At 47.8% G+C, this 19,744-nt stretch overlaps 1 protein-coding gene across 5 annotated transcripts in view; it reads right to left on the bottom strand.

Annotated features, from left to right (window-relative positions):
* Window positions 1–9,021: 9,021 nt before the first annotated feature.
* Window positions 9,022–19,744, bottom strand: part of ARHGAP32 (Rho GTPase activating protein 32) — a 475,360-nt gene continuing 464,637 nt past the window's right edge. For all 5 annotated transcript variants that reach the window (XM_054049530.1, XM_054049531.1, XM_054049529.1 and 2 more), the window contains 2 exons: window positions 18,254–19,230; window positions 9,022–16,960 (listed from right to left, as the gene is read on the bottom strand). In XM_054049530.1, the coding sequence (XP_053905505.1) occupies window positions 14,702–16,960; window positions 18,254–19,230 (3,236 nt within the window). In that variant the 3' untranslated portion in view covers window positions 9,022–14,701. The remainder of the gene's footprint in view (window positions 16,961–18,253; window positions 19,231–19,744) is intronic.

Raw genomic sequence — 19,744 nt, forward strand, 5'->3', positions numbered from 1 at the left:
ATGAGGGAGAACAGAAACACCTGCCTTTAAAATTCAACTGTATCTGGGGTGACTCCACCGTTATTTCAAGTTCCCACATAGAGGACACTGCTGCGGGGGGGTGAGCTCGAGGGGGTATTTCGGGGTGCTGGAGGGGTGGGTGTGTGTGTGTGTGTGTGTGTGTGTGTACTGGGAGATGGTATTTGGGAGGTGCTGGACAGAGTATTTGGGGTATCAGAGCAGGGGCGCCTCTTGGGACCGGGGGACCTCCCGCAGGCATGCCGCCGAAGGCAGCCTGACTGCCACCCTCAGGGCGACCGGCAGGCCGCACCTCGAGGCTTGCCGCCCCAGGCAGGCGCTTGCTGCGCTGGTGCCTGGAGCTGCCCGTGTCTAAAACAACCTAGTTGTGCTAATAACTGAAAATGCAATGCTGCTACTGGGGGGTGTCCTGGAACAAAGGTGTGAAGCGGATCTGTAGAGAAAGGCGCACAGCAGTGGCTGATATAAGCTGTTTAGGACACGGGACAGGTGCTGCATCCATTCTGAAAAGCCTGGCCGAAGCTAGCACTGGGCAAGATGAAGTGAGAGGGTCTCTGGAGAGACTGATAGCCAGATGCTATGAAATAATGCTTGGCAGTAGAGAGGGGCTCAAGGTGCAGTGCTCAAGTCCAGGGCTGTCTGTCTCTGGAGTATGGCTCAGTCCAGGGTGGAGATGAGGGACCAGCGGTGGACATCTGGACTTGGATCTGAACTTTGCTTGAGTCGAGCTGCTCCCGCCAGGTGTAGGCTGGGGCTACTCTGCAGCTAGCAGATGGATGGGTGAAGAGATGTATGTAACTCAATTGCTGCTCTGCATAGCAGAGAAAAAAGTACCTTGGCTAAGGGATACAGCTCCCAGAAAAACACCTGAATTGTGCTCCGAGGCCTGATTCAGTTCACAGTGTGCGCTTGACTTGGCTACATCAGCAGCTGCCTCTCTGCTCCCGTGATACTGTGGCAGTTGCAATCAGCTGAGGCACGGGCACTAGCAGCCTGCTAGGTTTGAGCAAACGGGTCTGGGGGGCTAGTTGGCAGGATAGTCAGTGAATGGATCCTTTGTCTCCGGAACTCACTCCACCCTTCGGCTGGATTGAGTCAGAGTTTGCTGAATTTCAGACTGTTGCTTTTCTAACTACCCAGCCTTCTGGAGAGAGGGGACAGTTTAGCCCCGCTTGGGTGGAAGGAGGAGTGACCAATTTTTGGCGTGTATCACTTTAAATGCCTCATACATGTTTCCCAGCATCTGTGATGGCCACATTGTATGGATCTAAATAAATAACTACTGTGGGTAGATAAGGAATAATAGAGAGCTTCTCTGAAATAATGAATCCCTTACTAAATGCTGCGGGACAATAGCCAGATAAGCAGACTGCGGATGAATGGGGAGATAAGGCTGGTTGGTGAAAGAATGAATCGCTAGATTGTTAGAGTAACACTCTTTGGCTATAGATTGAGGTGCAGAGAAGCTAAAACTAGACGAGAATCCCTTAATTTCATCCCTCTGTGGTAACCATGCACCTGAATTGACCCTAGGAGGTGTGATACACACCGGCTTGAGTGAATGCCTCACTGACTGGCTAGGAGGAAAAGTCATAGAATATCAGCGTTGGAAGGGACCTCAGGAGGTCATCTAGTCCAACCCCCTGCTCAAAGCAGGACCAATCCCCAACCAAATCATCCCAAGCAGGGCTTTGTCAAGCCTGACCTTAAAAACATCTAACTCCATTAGGCAGAAGCCAACAACAAGCAGGATGAGGGAACGTGGAGAATCAATCACATGGTGTTGCCTGTGGAGGGGCAGGTGAAATGTTCCCCTACCAGGCAACGGCTATATCTTGTTGCTTACGGAAGAACTCTAGAATAGGACCTCCTGGGTCATCAACTCTAGCCCCTGCTATCACAGGCAACCCCGTCATATAATCCTATTCCTAAATGCCCTGGGCTAAGAGAGCGCATGGAATAAATGCTGCCCCATCGGTGCCACTTCATGCCACTTTGCCAAACTGTACATCCACCTGCTCTGATGGATGCATTCTTCTCTGCACATCCTTTCTCTAGGGACAGAGAGAAAATGCTGGTTGGGAAGTTTTGGACAAAGTATTTTTTCTTTTTTGTCAAAAGTGTGTTTGTCAAAGCCAAAACGGAACGGTAAAGGGTCAGTTCTGATGAGCTTCCTGTTTTAAAAGGAGTTTGGATTTTTTTTCCCCTCCAAATGGGGCATTTCAACATTTTTCAAATTGAAAGTTCCATTTCTCATTTTGAAACAAGTTTTTGGTCTGAAATGTAAGTTAATTTATAGCAAAATACATAAACAAATACACACACAGGTCAAAATTGAAATGAAAAATTTCAATTAACCCAATCTGCATTTTTTGGTTCATGAAAATGTTTTGAGATTGTTTATACAATTTATCAAGAACAGGATGAATAATCTGTTGCTTGACCATGCTTTGGTTTGTTATGAAATATACTCAAGAGACCACGTAACCAAAGTCAGACAGGTTTGTTGCTATGAGTATAGGAAAAAGGTTCGATCTGATACCAGTCTCCGCAAAGCGTGGTTACGTTCATCTTATGCAGAAGGTGTGCCCCCAAAGTTACACCTCTAAAGCTCTCTTTTTATACCTTACTTGTTTACAAGTACAATGTACTGTATATCTCATATGAAACTACATTTAACCAATCAGCTTTCTATCTTGTTTTTCTGGTGTCTTTGTTCTGAACACATGCAATCCAAATACCAAGGAGCATGAAGGCATCTTCTGGGTTTGTACTAGGGTAAAACAATCATATTGTTTGTCCTTTTCCTTTGGGACACTCCAGTCCTGGCCTGTGAGAATAACTCTCTGCCTGTTGCCATGGTAAAATACTCATATGTCCTGATCCTGACAGCTTTCCTTTCTACCTAAGCCGAAATTTACTTCAGCTTATGCAAGGTATTCTGGGATACTTAGCATAAGGGCATGAGACTATAGTAAAGGAATAGGCCAAGTTGGGCAATATAACTGCTATAATATATGTGCTTAATGCATGCCAATATTTATGGTGAGGATAATACATATTATTAATATGATCTATAATAATATCAACGCTAGCCAGCATATATGATCAACGCTGTTTTGTGATCAGAAAATTTTTTGAAATCTCTCTGATTTTATATATAATCGGATAGCTCTGTCCTCCTCGGGAGGCTGGCAGAGGGCCTGGCTCAGGATTAAGGTGAAGGAGGGAAGCGGATTCAGGTAGCGAGTTTTCTAGGCTTGTTGCTCAGAGACACCTGGGATGATATGCTTTGAGAGCCTGTTGCATTCGCATACATTTGACCCACCTGGGACCTCTCTGCTGCAAACCTAAGGTGCTCAGCTTGGTAATGAGTAATAACGGGACATTCAATCCAATCCCAGTAATGAGAGGGGGAAAACACTAGCGAGGCTCCGTGTCTCCCTGTCTCTTCCAGTGCAGGACCATTCTCTGCAGTATATTATCTAGCGCTAACATCCAGTGCAGATTCCTTCTGCATTCCCAAATGCTCTTGCATTTTTTTTTTTTGCCTTCCTCTCACCACCACAGCTTTCTCCAGTGCCCGTGCTGACATGCACGTGTATTAGTGACCCAGTGGCAACTGGGTCTTTTTAAAGCCGAAGGAAACAAGCTGGCACCGTGGCTTCCTTGGTTTAGCTTTTGGGGGATGACTCTAGTAACTATCTCTGTTTTAAGGATACGGGTCAAAAAGTTTGAAGTGGACCCTTTTTTTAATCGGCTCTGTTTCTGGGTGCCCTGCTTGGCCTCTGGGGGCTGCTTTTATTTTAAAGAGATGCTGAGCGCTCACAATTCCTGTTGGAGTCAGTGGGAGTTGCAGGAGCTCAACGCTTTTGAAAATCAGGCGCCTCGCGCTGAACCCTTAGATAACAGAGCAATCGGAATCAAAGGCTACTTCTGAGGATCTTTTGGCCTAGACGCTCAATCTCTTGCTGCAGGAGAAATCCGGTTTCAACTGAACAAATATGATTCAACAGCGCTACCTGGTGGATAGGAGTTCCCGGTCTCCAAGTATCACCCTTGTTTAAATGACTTGCCAGATTCTCAGTCATTTCTAAAATCCTCATGTGTCCCCTTTTCTGCCTGGATTTCCATTGTCCTGAAAGGTGGGCACCAGCTGAGGAGGGGCTGTCACAAAGAAGGTTTTGTTTTGTAATAGGGCAAGTAAAACATACTTATTTCTCCAAAACGAGGTACAAAGCTCAGACCTGCCCAAGGCATGGCCTGTTCTAACGTGCAATAAATCAGCACAATTGCCAAGCTACATGTTATCGCTGGGCGGGAATGGACTATCTTGTTAAAGAAACATCGCTGTCTAAAGGGAAAGTGGGGCATTGTGGAAGCAGCTTTAAATGCACCTGGTGCCAGAGCTATAGAGCCGGGGTGTGTGTGCGGGGGGGGACGGCACTTGGAAAAGAGAGCATCTCTGGGAGGATGCACCGTGGAGCAATGCTGACAGATCTCCATGCCTTCCCTTGCCACTGAAACAGAGCCTATTGGGATGTATTTAAATTATGGGGCCTGACTCCCTGGCAATAAATCTGCCATGCAGAAAGCTGGTGCCAGGCTCCCCCTACTACCTAGTAAAATGGTGGGGGGTGAGGGGTGGCTAGCAAAAGCTCCAAAGGTGGGTGGCTGCGGACTGGAAAGGAAGCACAAGGAGGTGCTAATCTAGGTCCTATGCAGTGATTATACCCCTGTCCCCCACCAGTAGGAACTCCATCGCCTTGGGGGGCATCAAGGCCCTTGCCCGCGGAGGGATGGAAAATGTACAACTCTGGTGCTTGCTGTAGAGAATCCAGTCCATTATGGCCCCAAGCCAGACACCTCCAAATTTTTCTGCTTGTGGATTTAGGTGTCCAGTGCAACTAAGTGGGAGAAACCCAATCCAGGTCTCCTCTGAGGGATCTTGCTGGTCCGTCTTAGCAGCTGCTCCGTGTTTCCTTTCACTCGGAGAGCTTCATTCTGCAGAGACTGCCGCTCAGTCATTTCTAAACTGTTGGCGTCAGGAAAGGCTGAACTAACATTGCAAGTGCCTGTAGCAGGGAATCCTGTTAAACCTTCCTCCTCTGTCTCCTCCCTTACGGCACCCTTAGGGCTTGATGGGTTGAGGGCTCATATGGGGTGTCCCGTGTCATGTACAACAAAAGCCCAGTGATGTGTACAGGGATCACGTGACTTGGAGGTCTTTTCTATTTTTCTGCCATGAGTCTTTGCTATCCTCAGTCCATATAGAAACGGAGTGAACGGTTGTCATCACCCACACGTGGCTCCAGTCATCCAAAGCTAGAGCTCCCTCCACAGTGCTGACCACTGCCAAAGGAAAACACAAGGGCCTTGTACTAGGTGGGCATAAAGGCCCGGCTGAGTTAGCCCTCCCCTTTGTAGTTGTGTTGACCCAGTTGAACAGCTTTCAGATCATTTGTGCTGGTTGGGATCACTTGTACTCTCCCACCCTGGTTACAAAATGACCAGACCAAATGTTAGTTGTGTCCATTGGTACTGAAGGGGTTTGGGGGGGGGGGGGTGTCAGTCAAGTTAAGAAGACTTGATTGAGCTAACTTGATTGAGACACGTTTTTCATCTCTATAGATAGACCTGCAGAGTTTGCAGCCTTTGATGGCGAGGCCTGGAGTTAAGGGGCCAAAACCCTGCCGGGTGGTATCCGTTTTTAATAATGCCTAGAAGATCCTTACTCATATTTTATTGAAGCTTTGGTTTCCTTGCCTTGTGGCCTGAAATGCCCTTGGTGCCATCTTGTACAATGGCACCTTACTGGGCTGGGATGATGAAGGGCTCATTAATATTTGGATGCAGCCCATGTGTTTGTGTGACTGACTGCGACTGACCGTTTTTCAGGATGAAATTGTAACCACCTTTTTGTAGAAGTAGCTTTGGGGCGTTTGGAATCCGAAATTAAAATTTCATTGATGAGTAGCCCCTCCTGCCAGCTGTGCTGGTGCCCTCCCAATGCTATTTTTAACATGCTAGCTTGCTCAAAGCTGGCATGTAACCAGTCACCCTGGCTGCTAGGTTGTTTTCCTCTTCCCAGTCTTCCACTCCATCTTTGCCAGTGTTTTTTACTAACCCATCTAGTATGATGTCCATTATATGCACAAGATAGCAGTGTTTCTAACCACTAGACACTGTTTTCATGCAGCTCCCCTAACATAAATAATTAGTTTGACTCCCCTTTTTGCTGCATTCAGGGTGGAATAACGCTGGCGTTCAGGAAATGGGGCTGTAGAAGATGTGAGCCATGGAAGCCCAGAATCTCTTAGTGCAGTAAAGGCTCCATTCACACAGGGGACGTCAGTGGGTTGGAACGCTAAGCCCTGCCACCCAGTTGAATTCACAGCCTTGATGGCCACTCCGGCTCCCCAAGCCGTGGAGAGTTGGACACCTTGGGAAGGGATTCACAGAAGCCAGCAAGCTGACTGGGGAGCTGCCTAGGCTAGCCAATACGATGTGCCTAACTCTGGAGGCGCCTACCTCTGCTTGGGATTATCAACCGTGATCCCTCTTCTGGTGTTAGGCAGACAGCCTATTACAGCCAGTAGCCCAGGGGTTGGGGCACTCATCTGGGATGCGGGAGACCTGGCTTCAAGTCCCTGCTCCAAATCTGGCAGAGCAGGGATTCAAACTTGGGTCTCCCCCATCCCAGGGGAGCGCTGAGACACAGGCCAGATCGGTTGTGTGTGCGGGTTAGGCGTGCTCAGAGCACGCCTACTGTGTTGGGCTCTGCAGGCGAGAGACCTAGGGGAGTGTTGAGTTTGAGAATCCGGCTGGAGCTTAGGCGGCCAGCAGTTGGGCCGTGTCAGGACTTGGGTGACTTTGCACATGCCCACTGGCGGAATCCTCGCTCTCCAGAGCTAGGTGGGAGCGGAGCAGTTTTGTGAACGTCAGTGGCAACTAGATATGGGACCTGGGCACCTCCGTCCCTTTGTGGCTCTAAACCCTTCCAGACGACCCTTTCCGTGTCTGATTTGTCTTGTACCCCAAGTTTCACCTCACTTAAAAACTACTTGCTTACAAAATCAGACACAAAAATACAAGTGTCCTAGCGCACTATTACTGACTTTCTCATTTTGAGTGTTGCATTATTGAACATGTAGCTACGTGCATTCTGGCAGGGAGCGAGCTGTCTTCTGGCCCCTTACCAATTCTCGCTCGTCCATTCAGTACATGCTCCACGCCCAGCAAGACACTGTATGTAGGTGTAATTCATAGATTTAATGCCATTCAGGACCATTGTCTGTAGCCTGACCTGCACAATGCAGGCATTATGGAAGTTATTTGCTGAGTGAGTGCTTCCTTTTGTCTGATTCCAGTTGTGGCAATGTCAGGGGGTGAGCAGAGATAAACGCGATGTGCTCCCTCACACAAAATACATAGCTGTGTAAGGGGACAGGGTGGTGATCTCAATTTTCTAGACTGAAATGAATTATGGTATTTTAAATGGCAACTTTCCTGCTGATCCTCCACCCCCTTCCAACATCATGGATGGATTGTAGTCCTCAGAATGTGTATGCTAAGCATCGTGTTCTCGCTATATCCTCAATGAGAAAGGAAGGTGCTGAGATTGCAAGGCCCCTTGCAGAATTGGGCCCAGAAGACAAAAATCTTCCTATGCAAGTGACTCCAATAGTGAGATATAGAGAAACAGCATGTGGCTGAAGGATGAGTTGACAAACAGACTTGGCTAATGTAAACTCTTCCAGGGGTAGGGTTTCTGTGTGTTTGCCCAGTGCCTAGGTGCTTGGTCCTGATCCAGATTTGAGGCCTCTGGGCTCTACCAAAATTCAAATAATAAACAGGGTAAGTTTTCCAATGAGCCTCTTTTAAAAAGTTGTACAATAAGAATCATCTTGCAAAATTTTAATGTGCACATTCATGCGGCGGGTGGGGGGAATCTCTCACTCACCAATCACCATGGCTGAGTAGATGGTGCCTAGGCTAGTAGTAAGTTTGCAAAGCTGCTTAGACTCCAGGCTGGAACATCCAGTGTTGGCTGAATGGCAGTGGGATAGAAGGATACATGATACTGGGAGAGTCTGCTCTTTCCACAGCTAAAACCCCAAAGTAACTCCACTCACACACACCAGGGCTTCCTCTGAAGTCACTGGGTTTATGATGGATTTACACCACAATACTAACCCATTGATGTTCACTAGCCTGTGAGATTATTAGGCGATATAATTATTATTAGTGTTAGTGCACAATGACTCATGGGATTGTGGGAGACTGAAGCCAGAGGCAGGTATGGGCAGGCTCACAAAGGTTGTCTCCGGCTTAACAGTTTGTCTGTTAGATCTTTGTGCTGTTTAATCACCGTTCTTGGGCTGCGTGCAATGAGATCTTTGTCTACACTGCATGCTAAACCCAAGCTCTGACTCAGGTTTGAGCCTAAGCCCCTCCCCCCTTCCGTCCACACACAAATATCGGTCTGATGCGGATCAGCAAGCACTCAGGACCCAAGTCCTAGGACCATCCGAGGGCTTGGGTCGGAGCCTGAGTACTGCTGTGACAGGTCCAAACCCTGTCATTTTGCAGTGTGGAACAGGTCCAACAGTGGACCTGAGTCAGGTGGTCTGTGTAGTGTAGAATGCATACTAAGCCCATGTCCCACAGACCCAGGTTTACAATGCAGTGTAGACATACCCTAAACACTGTGACTTATGAGAGAGGAGCAGCAGCATTAAAACCTCTCAAACAGATGGGAAATGGTCATAAAGCAGCCCTTTGAAATTCCTTATCTTGCAAGGAGGGAGAGCGTCTCTGCATAAAGAGGCTGTGTTATCCAATGGCATTCAGTCTGTAGGGCAGCTTTAATACATCAACCCTGTGTGGTTACTTTGAAGAGCGGGAGATGTGACTTCTCAGCGGGTGGGTGGGCGGATAGGCTGGTGGTACCAGTTCAAATAGTTAAACTATGTTAATGGCAGAAAAAGATGACTGAAGGGGAAAAATCTGATGCTGTTTAATGCATTTTGTTAATACCTGTAAATACAGTAGTACTCCGAATCCCTAGTCATAGGGTACAGCTAGTTCCTGTACAAACACAGAACAAAAAGACAGTTCCTGCCCACAAGAGTTCACTTGTGTCCCCCCCCCCCCACACACACACACACCTGTTTTAATGGCCAAACCCAACTTTGGAATCCCACTGTTGTTAGCAAACTGCCACCTGCCTTTTGTGCTATTCCTCCAGCATTGCTCCTTGCCTAGTGATTCTGGATGAGAAGAAAAGGAGACTAGGAAAGCCAAGGTTGGTTTATTTTTTCTTTTCAGAACAGTTATGCCACAGGTGTAACTGAACAGATAAGCGCTGGGACAGACTGACAGGCAGCAATTTGCAATAGGCTTGGCACATAAATACAGCACTCAGCACCTCTCTCGTCTTTCGAGGTACCTGGCCCCAAAACCTCATGGCTCTAAATGAGTTTTTCCATGGCCTAGTTCTTTTCAGTATATTATTAATTAACCTGGCCGAGGCACAAACACACACGAATGCAAAGGAGGCGGCTTTAACCAGGCTCGATTAATGCTGTTGAGTTGTACATTTGAATGTGAGCTCAGTGGGACTGCTGACTTTGTTTTTTAAATACCACAAGACACCTCAGTCTGGATCATTGCATTACAGTACAAATAAAAACAGAAAACAAAACCACATCCGCATCATACAAAGTGGGAAGAAAATGAGAATCTAAGTATTTACAGAGCAGGGCAGGGAAAACCACAAAAATATTTACATAAAAATACATGAGCTTGTCAGCATATACATTTTACACCAGTTCACAAAAAAAAAAAAAAAAAAAAAACCAAAACAAAAAATCCAAACATGAAAATAAGACACTCTATAAATTAAAGTGAAGGGAACGCTGAAGGTAATCCTAAGGCTTTCTGGGATTTCTCTCTCGTGTGGCTTAGAGCAAAAAGGGTCACATTTTTACAGCAGGAAAATGAACTGCAAAAATCACTGTTTGTGTTGGTTTTTGCAAGAATGGTTGCACACACTGGGGTTACTGTGTACACCTCTTTAAACTACACCATGTCTGTGGCATCAGACTTCTGTAGCACATGGTTCTGGAAGAGTGTCACAGGCCCTTCAAAAAATAAATGGTCAATGCAATTTTTCATTCAGATTTTCTAGCACATTACACACTGTTTCAGTCGATGCTTTGTCTACATACCAATGAGATGAATGGCAGACTACACACAAGGGTCTGTCCCTTTTATAGCTAAAGGGAACAATACATTTTTCAAGTTTATTTTGGTTTTGTGTAGCAATTTGCTACACCTGTGCAATCCTCACTGATATCCCCTCCCCCCCAAGTGATAAGCACAAGCCTATTACCTCTGTAAAGACCTGTAGGCACAAAGTTTTTACTGTCATATGCATATAAGTTTAAACCTGATCAGACGTTTTAAAATCAGAACCGAAGTAGATGTGACAAGGCCCACGCCTTGGTTGCGATCTCAACATCTGTAGTCATTGAGAGCTTTCTTTACGGGCCACATTCTGCTCTGAGTTGCAGGTGCAAATCCAGAGCAGATCTCTGCACCACTCCCAGAGCAGAATTGGGCCCAAACTCTCTCACATGGTAATGAGAAATTAAGCTGAAAACTCAGCAAGTGGCAATAAAGAGGCAGGCAGGCAGTGATACGGGTATAGGAAACTTGCCAAGTCTGCTATTGCTCATGTATTCTTACTGAGGTTATACTTAGGGTACATCTACACTACAGGGGGGAGTCGATTTAAGATACGCAAATTCAGCTACGTGAATAGCATAGCTGAATTCGACGTATCGCAGCTGACTTACCCTGCTGTGAGGACGGTGGCAAAATCGACTTCTGCGGCTTTCTGTCGGCGGCGCTTACTCCCACCTCCGCTGGTGGAGTAAGAGCCCTGATTTGGGGATTGATTGTCGTGTCCCGACGGGACGCGATAAATCGATCCCGGAGAGGTCGATTTCTACCCGCCGATTCAGGCGGGTAGTGTAGACCTAGCCTTAGACAATAAGTTACTACAGATGAGCAGAACCTGGCACATAGTTGGTACATTATCATCCTAATTTTTTTCCCCAGCAGGGGTCTCCCCTTGCTATCCCATTCACTGATGGGACTACATGCCATGTTGTGCATCATACCCAACTACTACTTGGCCCAGGGCCACCTGAGACTCTAGAACTCATCTCTATTGTTCTTGAATGACCTGGGGCAATTCCCACCCCCTCTGCAGTGGTCCCCATTCCTGAAGAATGGACACTGTTGGGTGTATAATCTAATGAATGGTGTGGGACTATTTCTCTAAGGGCCATCAAGTTCCAAAATTTAACCACAGTATAAGAGCAGAACTGCATAGTTCACTATATGGCTTTGTTAAGGGAAAAAGAAGGTTCAAAATATTAGCAGTGGAGTGCCTGTGAAGGGTTCATGTTCCTTGCTTGCTGCTCTAGTCTCACCCCTTCATTAGGGCACTTGCCCTAACCCTGGAGTAGAGTTATCAGTTGGGCTCTTACAGGGCTGCTGGCCCTCCAATCAAATGTTGTAAGGCTGGGAATGGGAGGAAACTACGGATAAACTTGTTCCCAAGTACATTAAAGGGAAGAGGCTGAATGAATGTCTCATGCTGGAACAAAACAGAAAGATCCCTGATCTTTAAGAGGGCTGTTATCAGAGAGATGTGAAGCCATTAATCCGTTTGTCTACACAGGGAGTTACTCTGAATTGACTATTTCCTGACTAACTCCATGCGTGGATGCTCTTATTCCAGGATAAGAACACCTGAGTTAGTTTAATCCAGGGATTAATCTGATTTGGAATAAAGCACTCTTATTCTGGTATATGAGCATCCATCCATGGAGGTGAATCAGGAATAGCTGGTCTGCTCTAAAGTCACACCCTACCTTATTCCAGACTAATTTTCATGTTTAGACAAGGCCCTAATGATGGGGTCGGTTGTTCACTTATGGGGCCATTCCTGTATGGTGCTGAGGGACCTTGACTTCCACGGAAACCAATGATGGTAGGGTGCTGTGCAGACTGTCATGCGTGAACAATGGAGCAGGCTGAGATCCCAGGCTCTGTCTCTTGCTGCTACTGCTCGTAAGGAGTGGAAATAGTTGGGAGATGGTGCTTACGCCCTATAGGAGCAGGCCAGTTTCAAGGTAGGCAACAAGTGCAGGCAAAGGAGCAGAGATGTTCAGTGTTTGAGGGAGCTCAGTTCAGCTGTCTCATAGGGAGGATTCTTTGGGTAACTTAAGGCCAATACAGAGAGGTTGGAAGGAGAATTAAGGCGTTAATGGAGGGGGAGAGAGAGAGGTTTGACAGGCTGTCCTGGTCACCTCAATCTTGAATAGCCTGAACCAATGAGTTTGTTCCTGCCCCAAATCCAGAACAAGGGAGGCTGACACTCTGGAGCAGCAGAGGGGAGATGAAGTGCTAAGTTATGTTTAGAAACTAGTATTGGGACTTGACTGAGTACTGCAGCTAGACACCCCTGGACAGATTGTATCAGGAAAGCCAGATTTACTAGCAGAATTGGCTAGTAGCCCAGAGAGAATGGCTGGTCCACTAAGTGGCTCTGTGTTTTCAGCTAACAGCCCTTTCATGCTTTATCCTTTCACATACCCCCCCCTCCCCCCAAAAAAGAAAAACACCCTCTAGTTAGTCACAAGGTGAATGATATTGAGGTAACCTAGATCACAGTGCTTTTTTCCTGACTGCTAAATTTATTTCCATAACATTTAGGAAAAACTCTCTATATTAAACATTCTTCTTAAAACAATACATTGCACAATAAAATCAGACCATAGGCTATCCTAGTTAAAACAGACCCAGAAAAGGCTATGAGATTAAAAGAACCAAACTGCTAATGACTAGGTACCTATTAGAAGTGTGTTGTTCCCTTGTGAGCACTGACAGGTTTTTATTATTACTTTAAAAGCCAAAAATAGCAATGAATAAAACACTTGTTCTAGGAGGCTCTGACATAAGTTACTTTAATAATCTTAGCTATACTAGCTCCAGGACTTTCAGCTAAGAGAACTTCTCAGATGCTTTCTTTAAATAAACCCTCTGAATTTCAAAACAGGTAGAGAAGTTGTGTGATCCAACAGTACAGGAAAGGTCCCCGTAGCATGGGTGAATTCTGAATATTTTAAATGCTAAATGACAAGTATTTTCTAGGAAGCCCTGTCTCATAAAATGTATGTGCTTTAAGGTGGGGTTAAAATGGCTGTGAATCCAGAGAGGCTGCAGATGAAACGCTGTCTTGTTTCTATGAAGTAGGGAAAGCATTTTAAATAGGCAGGGCAACACCAGGAGTGTGTTATAAAGAGGTGCATTGTCCCATCCCTTCACCCTGCCCCAATGCCTGAATCCTGGTGTGAACGACACTTGCAATAAGGGAGGCAATGCTATTTCATAGCGCCCACAACACGTAACTGCTCTGTACTTACAGCAACTCACTGTGGGTGAGGCAGTACTAAAAAGAGGGCCTCATCCTGTAGGCTGAATATGAAAGTCAACAGGAGTTTTCCTGAAGTAAGGACTGAGTTATTTAGCCCAGAGCAACTCCATGGTCATGCAGCTAAGTTGGTGATTATGCAAGTTGCTCCCAGCAGGGAACCTGTGCTCTAGTTTATAAGCTGGACACAATCATCTAGTGACATTGTAAATAGATGGTAGTGTCAGGCCAGCTAGGACGTGCAATTAAATAGCTGGTTCTGTGGGTAGCCTGTAAGTAAAGAGGAATTAGCATGAAATATGTATGCTGCTCAATCACCTGTGCCCAAGAGTGTGCGTGGCAGGGGGGAGGGTGGGTTTTTTACTTTCAAAGGTAGAAGTGCTGCCCTGGCTCGCTTTGCTTTCAAAACTCGTCTCCATTTATAGTATCAGAATGAGGGTGAATGGTGGAGTTTCAGTAAATATCCCTTCTCTAGCTAGAAGCTGCTTGTTCAATGAGCCTTTAAAAACCAGACTCTGTTCTGTAACAGCTCTGTGACCTGGCTTGGGGCCAATCTCACTCCCACTCCTACTTCAGTGGGAACTGGATTAGGCCCAGTTACCCCTCCACAATTTTCAAGGGGATGCAGAGCACCAATGATCTAGGAGGAAACAAACACTTTGAAGCTGTCCTTTCCCCCCAGCTTGCAGTGTGCTACTGATTCAATCTGAAAGGGTCAGGACAGAGATTTCCCCACAGCATCTCATTCAAAGGGTAAAACCTATCCATGCAACTCCTCTGATGTTGGGAGTGACTGGATATGCTTGGGAGACACCAAGAGAAGAGCTGCATGCAACCACCAACCTATGTCAAATCAGGGGAAGGAAACCCCCTTTTCCCTTCCCCTCCCCACCATGCCTCTTTCAGATCTGCTCTGGGTCCTGGCTCATCTTTCCACATGCCAACACAGCCTGCGTGCTCATTCCAACCTCTCAAACGACATGAAAGAAAACTATACACCTAGGACAAACATTGAGTGGTGAGCTGGTGGCAGGGTTGAGAGTGGGTTTGCTTTGCTCATGGGGGTGGGGTTTTTTTGTTTGTTTTTTTTTGTTTTAAATTTTGTCATTGAAAAAATAAAACAGTCCACTGTCCAGCAGAGGCTGATTAGGCTCTATCCCTCCTTCCCCCAGCTCACTCGGCATGGATCTCTGTTTCCGGCCTCTGCAAACACAGCTCTGAAGGGAGGAAGGCCCCTTGGCCTAATGCTGTGGCATATGTCCTACTGTGTGAATGGGGAAAGCCAGGGGGCATGAACGCCCCTCCTCCAAGGTAGCCCCCTCTTTGGTGCTGAGGCATGGTATGGTAATCCTCCAAATTATCGTACTGGGACACCACTGTCAGACTGCTTTGGCGTTTGCCAAGGGTTTGGTATGGGTACAGGAGGCCGGGGTCCCTGTCCATGCTCTCCGGATGCCGGAGTCTGAGGCTGTGGCTCCGTTCTGGCTTGGGAGGCGGCGCCATGGGTTGGACGTGGTGCTCCTCCTCTTTATTATAGCAGTCTCTGGTGTGTTTCTCGGCAGGGGCTATTTGCCTGGCTCGAGGCCTTTCCAAGTCCGGCCGGTCCTCTGCCAGCTTCACCTCCTTGTGGTTAGGTCGCAGGGCCTCCTGTCCGGCTGTGACGTACTTCCCACCCGAGTGCTGGAAACCAACGGGCTCCATGGGTTCCTGGCCACCCTTGGGCCTGTAGTCTGGGTAAGGGGGCCCATTTTTGGATTCCGAAGGCTGCCGATGGCTTGCTTCCTGCTGCAGGTGTCCCCTGTGCTCTGTAGCGTTGCAGCCCGGCTCATGCAGCTTTCGACTCCTGATGCTGCTCTGCTTCTGGGGGAGGGAAGGCTTCTCTGACTGCCCGTTCCCATAGGCCCCATGGTAATGGGTCCTGTCCGGCTCCGGCTCGGAGCGCTGCAGATAGTAACGCTCGTCCCCTTCGGGGGTGGCTGCCTTGGTTGGATACCTCCCTTCTTTCCCTTCGGCTACAGTCAGGAGACCAGTTTTCCCAGGATCCGATTTGCTGCGGAGGTGGATGATGTCCAGCCCCCCCAGCTCCTCCTGCAGCAGAGGACTCACGTTGTCGTACTGGGACATCACGGGCCCTTTCACTTTCTGGCGTGAGCGGCTCTCCCGGCGGATGGACTGCAGGCGGTATTTCTCCATGTCCTCCAGGTCCCATGACATGTATGTGTGCTTGATGTCCGGGGCTGGGGGCACATCTCTGCTGATAAAGCTGTGCTCTTTTCCCGCCAGGTGGCTCATCAGGCCTCCCCGAGGATAGGCAGGCAGGCCGGGATAGCGGTACAGATTCTTATTTTGCAGCCTGGAGGTGTAAGATGCAAAGTCTCGGCTAGGAAGGGGGTGGAAATGCTTAAGCCGCATCGTGCTGTAGGGGTCCAGGTCATAAAACCCCCCGTCTGCTGCTGTGGGGTAATAAGAGGAGCCAGATGAGCTGGAATAAGGGCTATACCTGTAATGCACGCGCCCATTCTCGAAGTAAGGCTGCAGCTGAGTGACGTGATAATCTGAGTGGGGCTGGCATGGCTTATACTGATAAAGGGGCCGCGGGCAGTACACGGGCTCGTCATCGGGAGGCACCTCTGTCCGCGAAATGGGGACGGAGCGGATGGTGGAAGGGGTGGAAACGTGCAGTGACTGCACCCGGCGGATGGTGGGGTAGGGCGGAGGCTCCTCCGCATACCCTGTGCTCCGCAGGGTGGTAGGGCTCATGGAGGACGCGTACTCCACGCGGTTGCGAGGCTTGGAATGATGGGCTGACGTGTTCTTCCCTTGGCTGGCATAGGCGGTGTAGCGGGGGCCCATGGAAGTGGGCGTTTCCGACCTGGAGGCATAAGCTTGGTGCTGGTCGGATTTGCCGTGGTAGGAGAGATGCGGCGGGACGCTCTCTGGCCTGTACTGATGGACGGACGCTGGCTTGTGGTGCAGATAGTTCTCTGACATGGGCGGCTCAGGGATGCTCTCTGGCTTGGGATGGGGCAGATATGCAGACTGCAGAGAGGCGTGCTTGGGCGGTGGCGGTGGGGGCAAAGCCTCCTCCACAGATGATGGCAGAATGGAGGAAGCCAGGAAGGAATGGTAAGTGGAGGTATTCACTGCATCCATACTGTTGGAGTGCATGGCTGCAGCTATCTTACTCTCCAGCGTTCTCACGGGCGGGATGGGGGGCGCAAAGCCATAGGAGGAGTGTGTGGGGACCGATTCCGAACGCAGGTGCAAAGAGGGAGCCCTGACGTTCTCTCGGGACTTTTCCAAATGGCCCTGGTGGGACGCAGAGGTGGACGAGGTACATCGGATAGCGGAGCTACTTTCAGTGACAAAAACTGGAGCAGGCTCCGCTAGTCGAGGCTCAGGCGGCTTCTCTGGAGGCGGTGCTCCTCGTACCTAGTATGGAGAAACCACATAGAGGTTAGTGTGTGAGCATCCCTCACCCTCCACTGCAGAGTCTCTATACTGGCTACCCATATAATTAGCTCTACAGAATGTATCCCGCTCCCCTACAATATAGACTGGGCTGCTGTTCAGTCTGTGCAGAGCTGTTTGTTTGTTTGAACACGGGGGCAATGTTGTCTTTTGAGAGAGATTTTAGTGATCTTTGGGACATGCTACAATTTGCACCTGTTTTCCCCAGGCTTAATGGGGACTAGTGGATGGGCTGGGAAGTACTGAGATTGTTCATTTATTTCTGTGACCATAAACTGTGGGGAGAAGACCGTCGTCAGTCTGTGGTCTCTAAAGACCAAGTGGCCAAAACGTTTTGTACAGATGGCTTTTATAAAGGTATGTATTTTAGCACAGACAAACCTTGTTTTGAATATATATACACCTGAGTTAACGCATAACAGTACTGTACAAATAAATATTTAACTTCCTCTGAATTAACAATGCTATTCCTTAGTCTGTCTCTGACAATTATTAGATTCCAGGTGTGTGTGAATGCAGTTGCTCTGTTGGCAAGGCTCAAGTTGGTAGCATGTAAGGTTGTGATGTCTAAAGCCATTTGAGCCTACATCCAAATCCCAGGATTCAGGGCTGTTACTGAACTGTGCCAATAACTGGCGAAGGGGAGAGCCCAGCACTGTTAAAAATACCATCCTTAAGAAGAGACATGAAATTAAAAGTTTTTTTCGGGTCGCTTCTGCTGGAGTTTCAGAGCACGTCTGAAATAGAGTAAGGGATGGCTTAGGGAATGCCAGTTAAGACACTAATCTCAAAGGCGTGGTCTTGTATTCAAAGCTATGTCTAAATTACTCATTGCACACAGTCCAGTATCTAGCCCACTTTTCTAAATCACTATGCTACCAGGACCCAAGTCATTGTTTGCAAAACAATGTGGGAAGATAAGAATAATGGTATGTTGGCATCACTGATTCCCTTAAAACTAGTGTAGGAGGGAGTGTACTGGGGTAGGTATTCCCCGGAAAGTATCAATGAACATACTGGAAAGCACTATCAGAGTGGGTGTATTTATTATACATACACTAATAATTCCTGGGAATCTGTCCCACTCCTTTGTATTTAGGTCATCTGGAGCTGAAAGTATGTCTCACTTGCTCCTCCGTGGATACAGCCCATAATTTCTGTCTCTCAAAATTCCATCCCTACTATTATTACACATAGATGCTGCATGTACAAATATAGATACAAGGGGCAGGGGTATACGCGCGCATCACTTACCTGGTTGGAACTACTTGATCCTTTGGTGGCTACGGCTGGAACCTGTCCCATGGCTGGCTGATGGTCTGCTTGTCTCTGAGATGGTGCTAGGGAATTGGTCATAAGAATGCGCTGAGCAGCCGTGACAATAACATCTGCCTGAGCGGTGGGTTCAGAGGCCGTGTGCTGACCTGCTGTTCCATGACTCATCTCAGTTGCTGGTGTCTGGGTAGTTGTCATGTATGTCATTGTAGCCATGGCGGTTTTCTCCCTGGCAGCTACAGGAGGAGGCTGGAGTTTGTCATCAGCTGTGCTGGCAGGGACATGAAGCTTCTCCACAGGGATGTGATACTTATCCATAGATATGCAAGTATGGAGGTGTGGCTTGTCTATAGGCACATCTGTTGTGGATGGTTCCCGGCTAAGCAAAGCACCTGTAAGGAGAGGGGTGTGCTCCCAATCCCCAGGGCCACCTGAATGGGAGGGGAAGTGGTCCTCGTCCCCCACTGTTCCAGTATGGAAGTTGGAGTGGTTCCAGTCCACCTTTGTGCCACTATGCAGGTCCCCAGGCATGCCAGTATGCAGATGGGGCTGGTCCCTGTTTCCAGGTGTACTACGGTGTAGATGACTGCGGTCCCCAGGTGTCCTAGTGAGGTCCTGGTCTACAGGTGCCCCACTCTGGAGTTGATCCCCAGGTGCCCCACTCTGGAAGTGGATTTGGTTCTCAGGAACATCCGTATACAGATGGAGCTTGTCTGGAGCAGCCCCAGCAGAGAGGTGGACCTTTTCTATAGCTATACCAATGTCAGTCTCTCTGTAATTTGTACAGTCAGAATGAGCATCTCCTGGCTTCTTCTGGGACTGAGTAGATGCTTGCTGTGCGGACTCAGCTAATGCTAAGGCCAGCATGCGTGCTGCGTTTTTCGGAGGAGGAGGAGGGATAAGAGACACAGAACTGACAGGAACAGGATCCTGGGGGGAGTCGAGGGCAACTGCTCCTAATGGGGGGAAAATTGAGAGAGAGAGATTTGTTACTCTAAGGATAGTGACCTAATCCTATAGACCATTATAAAAATAGATGCTTTTCACAGTAGCATTTCCTTGATGTGAAATACTTTATCTTCTGTCCCACATGCAAATGTTGCTGAATTGTACAGCTGTTCAGCAGGAAAACCACACCAAGAGATTGTCTAAAGGTTCCTCTTGCATTTCTAGAGAGGTAGGAAGTAGGTAAGGCAGAGAACGAGACCCCCTTATAACCAATTTAGACCACATGCTTTGGGGCTGAAAAAAAGACCCTTCTTCAAGTGTTGGCAGGTGGTTTTTTTTTCATTGAGTGTCTTAGGTGGTCAATTCACTTGTTAACTGATACGTAAGGGTACGCTATAGAGTTTCATTTTATGATAGGATGAAAAAAAAAAAAAAGACAAGGGGGGCACATAAGGTATTGTGGAAAGTATCCAAGAATTCTGTGATGGAGGGAAAAGACAGAGAGGTTTCTACTGAGACCTT

Source organism: Malaclemys terrapin, chromosome 15, assembly GCF_027887155.1.
Source record: "Malaclemys terrapin pileata isolate rMalTer1 chromosome 15, rMalTer1.hap1, whole genome shotgun sequence".
Taxonomy (NCBI): Eukaryota; Metazoa; Chordata; order Testudines; family Emydidae; genus Malaclemys; species Malaclemys terrapin.